The sequence below is a fragment of the Clupea harengus genome, unplaced genomic scaffold (assembly GCF_900700415.2).
Source record: "Clupea harengus unplaced genomic scaffold, Ch_v2.0.2, whole genome shotgun sequence".
NCBI lineage: Eukaryota > Metazoa > Chordata > Actinopteri > Clupeiformes > Clupeidae > Clupea > Clupea harengus.
Genome location: NW_024879766.1, coordinates 67,059 through 74,143, shown reverse-complemented (window position 1 = coordinate 74,143; position 7,085 = coordinate 67,059). Strand labels below are relative to the sequence as shown.

Sequence of the window (7,085 nt, the reverse complement as noted above, 5' to 3'; positions counted from 1 at the left end):
TGACAGGGTGTTGTATGTGGTTGGATTAAAAAATACAAATAAAAATCACAATGTGACACTAAAAGACAACTTATACACTGAAATCATCCCAATTTCCGTCCACCCTGTCCTGAGCAGTTACGTCAGTTGTTTTAGGGGCACATACAGTTGGGTAGTTACAATACGACTTCCTAAATCACAGATCAATTTTGTGCTAGAGCTTTTTTTTAGACTAAACGAGCACATACCACCTGATACTGAGTAGCAGTAACATCTCAGAGCAAACTTACTGTTTTAGTCTTACAAGCGTCACAGGATGTCCAAGATGACCACCCCATCAGTCTGCAGTCAATGGGTGCTGGCCTGTTCAGACTCCTGGCGTTTCTCATTGTGTCATTTATAACCCTTTAAACAGGTAAGAACTGGTCAGATCCTAGTAACATATTTTATGTTTTCAGAATTGAATCCACATTTGAAAACAAATATGAGGAGAAAATACCTGTCTGCACCATGTTTCCCCCAAATAATAGTCCCACTTGTGAAACACTGATGGAGCCCAAATAAAAACAAACAAATTGCAATCTTTTGTATCTTCATTTTGGACAGTGGAGTCAGCTGTAGACAACTGGACATACAAATCGGCAGACAGTTGACACATGACAGCCTGGAGAACACAGAATCAGGCTGGGTGAATGATTGATAAAAAAGTAAATAACTGCGCTGTTTATTTACCAAGGATGAATCAATCCAGTTTGATGCAACCCTCTCTTTCTCTCACACAGACACGCGCAAGCTCGCTCATATCTTCTAAACCACCGTTATCTAGAATCTTGAACAGATCGGTCCAAGCACATGACCTGCACAGTACTCGACTCCTGTTCCTTTAAACATTTCCCATGGACCTTGTGCTGATTTTACAAAATAGGCGTATGCGTTGGTGTGCTACTGCCATCTACTGGAAACATTCACTCTGCACTCAAATGACTGATCAATTGAGAACTTGGGTCCTCGTTCGTTCGCAGTGGTGTAATTTACCTGGAAGGATAGCTTGTGTTGATGACGCGTGCGCAAACGTAATTTATAGTTGCATGCATTTGTTTGGAAAAGCCCGGGAGAAAAGATGAGTTCGGCGATAATCAATTCAAACAAGCATACAAACAAGCAACACTGTTTATCTGCGTCGTGAAATCATTTTAATCCCTCACTCAACAGAACCTGCACACGGTGAACAAAATGGAACAGGTAGGCCAACTGTTTGGAATGAGATCAGCTCCAGGCGGGAGAGAAATCAATCAATTAATCCAGTGTATATCATTACGTTACAATGTCTAAAAAAAGCAACATTTTTAAATCTCCTGTATTTTATGGAGATTCGTTGTGTATTTTAAGGTAAGATCTTTGGTATTTTCCAGTCATTCGAGTTGAAAGAAATACCTTACTATCTGTACGTTTCTTAAATGAACAATGAAACAAAAATAATTACTTGACCAGGAAGGCACCTCTGTGCACAAACTGTTATTTGTCCAGTACTTACTTACCCACTTACCATCTTATGCCACTCATCAGGATGCTCCTACCAATTTCAAATCTTTGAGGGCAAAGTTCCAGGAGTCAAAGGCAAAAGACAGACCTCCCGTTCCAGAGAGGCCAAAACGACTGCCTTCCACAGTGGTTCGCTACGGGCCACAACCTTCTTTCATTAGGTCAATCACACCAGTGGAGGACCAGACGCCCGTCTGCTCAAAGGCCACACTCAGGCATGACCACAAGCTACCAGTGTCACTACCTGTACACACCCTACAAACCACCACGCTCAGGCATGACCACAAGCTACCCGTGTCTCTACCTGTACACACCCTACAAACCACCACGCTCAGGCATGACCACAAGCTACCCGTGTCTCTACCTGTACACACCCTACAGACCACCACTAATCCGGCCACTGGTTCAACCCACAATCAGATTTCGAAAGCAGCCTTCAAACACCGCCACCTGCCCCTTGTGTTGCCCATTCCATTTTCAGGCGAGCTCAAGCTCCACTCTGTGTCCCCGCCTAATGGGGTGTCTTCACCAGTTAGAGGCAAGAAGAAGCCCATGATAATGCCTTTCAAGTCTATTGTTACGTCAAGATTTGGCAAGGGGCCTTTGGAGAATGGCGAGCACACCATCAGTGTGGAGAAATCCAAGGCAGTGAATGGGTTCTACACAAATGGTGAGAGTTTCAACCCAGGATCTGTCAGCCCAAGTCCAGAAAAAAATGCAACTTCACCACCAGCTGATGGGATGGAGGGTTCCAGCACAGAGGGGTGTGCATCGCAGACATCTCACCAGCGTGTCCTCAGCACCCTAGAAAAGGCCAAAAGGAAGTTCTCACCTAAGCAGCTTTTGGAGTACGCCAAGCCTAAGAGTTTTCACTCCCGAAATTCATCTCCGTCAGCTAGTCCCCCACCCCCACCTGTGGACTATGAGAATATGATCACAGAACCGGAGCCACCAGTCCCCCTGCCAAAGAGTATCCCACATACCATTCCTCTACATGCTCCTCCCACACCCCTTAAGAGCAATGGTGTCTGTCTTAGTAAGTGCATACAATCTCAAACTGTTTACATTGGATAAAACTGTGATTTCTGTTTCAGGAAATATGAAAAAAATAAATGATATTTACTTTGTTTTGGATTTTAGATTATGCCACAGTCAGTCGTAATAAAGGGAGTCACCTTGACCTGTCCGCTCAGGCTCCACCGGTGAAAATGCTTCCTGACTTGCAGTCTCTTGGCCCTAAGCCAGTGAAGCCCCCTAGACCCCCACTGGTCGACCTCAAGCCATTCAGCACCTCAAACGGTACAATTTCAGTTGTCTTATGAGGTGTATGCAGTTAAGTACATTAATACGAATTTTCATGACATTTTCAGACATGCACCAAGTAACATTTAGCCTCAAGACAAATCTATGTGTGAAACTCGACTAGTGATTCTGACTATGACTACCACTATGACGTATAGGCCTACAATGTACATCATGTTTTCACTTTCAGAGTTTGAACAAAATGGTTTGCTCACAGCAAGGGCTTCTGCATCATCTCGGGAGGTACATTTGGACCACCATGTGCTGGAAGCTCCTGTGTTCCCAGACTTTGACCACTCAGAACCAGAAAACTTGGACCACAATGCATTTGCTGTAGCTAATGTAGATATGCCTCCAGTGCCAACTGGAACATTGGGAGAAGGGGAGTTGCCACCACCTGATCTAGTACACTTGAACTGTAAGAGCTCCAGTGTACCTTCCACCTGCGGGCAGGTAGCTTCCGAAACTCCTGAACCTCCCGCCCTTCCTCACCATGCAGACACCCAACCAGTCCCTGTGCCAGAAACGGATGGCGCTGAGGAGATAAATTCAGATTGTGTACTGAGCAGCACACCGGCTACTGATTCTATTGTGACCAGTGAACTTGCCTCAGAGCAGAGGTAAGTGCCGTTCCAATGGATATGTTTTTGTTCTATGGCATTGACACAAAGTGCTCTCCATGCTTATCCTTTTCTGGCAGCTGGTGTGCACAAAACTAACAAACGTCTCTCCCGCCAGACCAGTTTATGCCATGACCCTTTTTAGAAACTCCTCTTTAGAATAACCTTTTATACGGCATTACTATGATCCTCTTTCTCACTGATGGCAAATTCAGCAATCATTCGGTTTTGCTGATTTCTGATGCTCTATGAACTTCTGGGATTCAACATTGTTTTTCACTTGCCATCCTAGTCCCAGCTTTTATGAACATTGTGACAACATATATGAAGATGTGGCCCCTGCGACCAAGTTCCCCTTCAGTCAAAACTCCCGCAAACACAAAGGAACCCCAAAGAGTAAGATGCTGTAAAATAATTTGACCAAACTTGCCATTTTGATCAAAGGGAAGTACAGTGGTGATTGTCCGTAAAGTTTTATGATCTTTCACCAACACTAACACCTTTTGCATGTCTCTTTACAGATCCATATGCTACTCCACCCGTGGTAAGTTCTATGTTTTGTTGCTCAGTATCTATGTGTCCATTCTAAATCTGTTTCAACTTGCCTGTCCAACATTTAAAGTGTTAAGGCTTTAAAAAAAAGCTGAAAGTTGCTCCATTCTGTTTACACCAGTACATTCATTGGCTCATATGCCTTCCTTCCTACTTGACAGAACGAGCTGACACGGAAGACCGTTCGGTCCATCACTGCCTGGTGATGTATCTCCTGAGACATTGATGTGGTTTTGTGTCTAGTACCACCTTGCGGAGGTACTCAACTATTTTGTCTATTATTACCTCAGGACTAAAGAAACCGGAGAACACATTACTTTGACGCGCAGAAATAGCGGCAGGTATTGTAATTTGAAGATGTTCATTAGCTAAGACCGTGAGGAAATGTCCAAGGGGAGGCTTACATAAGCGATGCCTGTCAGTACTATAATCTCCCCTCATTTGCTAATAGTAGAAAGGAGCGTGGGAGTCCGGAGACTCATGAAAAGAAAGAGCAGAGGAAGAAGGAGAAACAGCACCTAGAAAAAGAGAAGAAGGAGCAAAAGGAGAGACAAAAGCGAGAAAATGATATGAAAAAGAAATTTAAAGTAAGCTACAGCCACAACCACTGAAATATTATCAAAAGAATACCTAATTTAGTGCTTGCTGACTGTATTGACACTGTGCTCTTACAATGTAGATTTTGAGAAATAATGTTGCCTTGGCAGGTCACTGGACTGGAGGAGCCCATGTACATTGCTAAGGTATTGGTGGACAGCAAAGTCCGAAAGCACGATTTGCCGGTGAAGAGTGGCGACACAGTCAGCATCATCCGCATCACCAGCTGCCCCAAAGGCAAATGGCTGGCGAGGGATGCCACACATAGGTGTACGTGGTAGTATCTGTGCACACTTTATAGTCAGTGGATGTCGGTGGAGTGGTGGTAATACCGTGTCCCCTGTATGCAGATGGCTACGTGTCACTGAAGAGCTTGGAGCTGAACATTAAGGAGATGCTGGAGCTGGGGAAGAAGCCGTCTCAGACAGCTGGTCTGGCTGCTAATGAAGGGGACACAGTCAGCCTAGGGTGAGGATGCATGCCAAAACTGTTCCAACACGAGAAATGATGTCCTGTGATATTGCATGTGTAGTTTGTGCTCTCGTTGTAATTCTCAGTCAACTTACTTCACATTTGCAGGTCATCCACACCGAACCCCACACACAACAGCAGCTGTAAGTTTTTGTCCATATGTGTGTTTAAAAGCAACCAAATTTTGATTCATTTTGAAATACAGTAAACTACATTTGCCTGTACCTGTGTATAAAAAAATAAAGAACTGTCAAAATGTAAGGTGTACACTTAGAGTAACTCTTACTTGCATAGCATAGATTAAAGTTGGGTGTCTCTTCCCCTTAGTCTCTGATGATAGTGAGGAATGGACGTTTGACGAGGAGACACTGTCTCCAACCACAGACATGTGAGTGCCACATGCTGAGCGAGAGGGAGAGGGAACATTAGCTGTGCCTGATTGTGTGTGTTTGAACTCCATCGGAGTTCTACGTTTTAAGTGGTTGACTCTCAGTGATTGTGACAACTACACAAATCCATTTCAAGAATCAGCATCTTCTGCATATCTAACCTTTCATTAAAACAATGACATTACAACATTGAGTGCTTAGAAACATTTCACTAACTGTTATCTTTCAGGCCCGCGTGTCGATCGATGTCAATGCCAGAGATGTGTATGTAGACTTCCAATCCTACTCTCACTTTCCCCTCTGGACCAACTGTCCATCATTCAAATGTCCCACTGTGTCTCTTTACAACAGTTGGCAGTGATTGCAGTACGCATCAGACTCAACTTGATGACACTGTGAATGGTGTGACCGCACAGTAAGTATGGCCATGTTATTTTACTGTGATCCACCAATGAATGGGATCTGCTTGCTCTCATAATAAGATGAAACGAGTGTTTTCAGTGAATAGGAAACGAATATTTTAGCTTGGGAAAACAATCAAGAGAAGTCAGGCTTCAACCATTCAATTGGCATATTCCTGGTCAAATGTACTCGTCTTCTGTCGGCTACAGTATAATTCACTGAAAGCACTTAAAAATCGAATCTTTGTCTCACCTCATCTTCCACCCATGGTTGAATTTCCTATTTGCTTAGTCTAAAGGGGAAGGCTAATCTTTGTCTTTTGATTAGAACCAGGCATGAAGCACTTCAGAAGCTGGCCATTTTCTTTCAACAGTCAAGGGGAAGCTTTGATGATACCACTGACAATGGAGGAGCCACCCCAACAAAGTACAATTTGTTGAGCATATTTACCTTGCCTGCCATCTAATGTTACTGTTCTCAGACCTTGCCTGCCATCTAATGTTACTGTTCTCAGACCTTATTTTTAGTATAGTTAGGATTACATGCTAAAACCTTGACTTTTCTTTTTATTTATAGCACTGACAATACAGGTAAGTCCTTGCCACTGATTTTCTTCTAAAGACTCGTCTTTGTAGCAGTTTAGGTCTCACTGCTTGTTTTGTGCTCTGTTGTCACATCGAGCTGTTTTCGTGGAAGTTTCTAGACTTTGTTGTGGGAAAGAATCTGTCTATGTCTTCTGTCAACACTTGTCATTTGCAAAAAGTACAGATATATAAATGTAAACATTTCAATTATTTATCCTTCACCGTTGTCTTCCAATCAGACTTACTGTGTGCCGTGGAAGAGCACTTGTAAGTATTTGTAAAGAACACACACCACACTATTGAGCAAGTTAATTGTGATGTTGAAAGTCCATCAATGGGCTCAAAGGACCTAAAGGCATGTGAGGGTCATGGAGATGTTGACTCCAGTAATGTATCACATAGTGCAGAGGCGTATGAAAAGGCAGCCAGAACATCAGTTCTACTGTGTTTCTCTCCCCAACAGACAGCAACAGGGGGAGGATTTTGACCTTTCAGACGTGGCGTTTCTGCCTCCTCCAGAGCTGTACGCTGACACCTTGTGAAGTTTAACGGTTGAGTGGTGTCTGGTCTTCCCTCGCTGTCACCTGATCTATACCTAGCTCTTCGGGGGGGGGGGGGCAGCATTGTTCTGTGCAATTTATATAGGG

The 7,085-nt window shown here is 43.7% G+C and overlaps 1 protein-coding gene across 4 annotated transcripts; it reads left to right on the top strand.

Moving 5' to 3' along the window:
- The first annotated feature begins 862 nt into the window (after positions 1–862).
- On the top strand, positions 863–7,080 carry si:ch211-188c16.1 (uncharacterized protein LOC562677 homolog). 4 transcript variants are annotated; one of them, XM_042704994.1, is made up of 20 exons: positions 867–1,221; positions 1,546–1,736; positions 1,797–2,557; positions 2,662–2,820; positions 3,014–3,443; positions 3,736–3,839; positions 3,965–3,987; positions 4,157–4,197; positions 4,286–4,336; positions 4,447–4,582; positions 4,703–4,862; positions 4,943–5,060; positions 5,172–5,206; positions 5,391–5,451; positions 5,682–5,716; positions 5,804–5,867; positions 6,182–6,280; positions 6,431–6,444; positions 6,678–6,705; positions 6,902–7,055. In XM_042704994.1, exons 1-20 carry the CDS (start codon positions 1,213–1,215, stop codon positions 6,978–6,980), a joined length of 2,598 nt encoding a protein of 865 aa, XP_042560928.1. In that variant the 5' UTR covers positions 867–1,212; the 3' UTR covers positions 6,981–7,055. The 4 variants fall into 4 exon arrangements, with proteins under 4 accessions (XP_042560927.1, XP_042560926.1, XP_042560925.1 ...); XM_042704992.1 differs by having other exon boundaries at positions 865–1,221; positions 1,546–2,557; positions 4,450–4,582; XM_042704991.1 differs by having other exon boundaries at positions 866–1,221; positions 1,546–2,557.
- Positions 7,081–7,085: the final 5 nt, after the last annotated feature.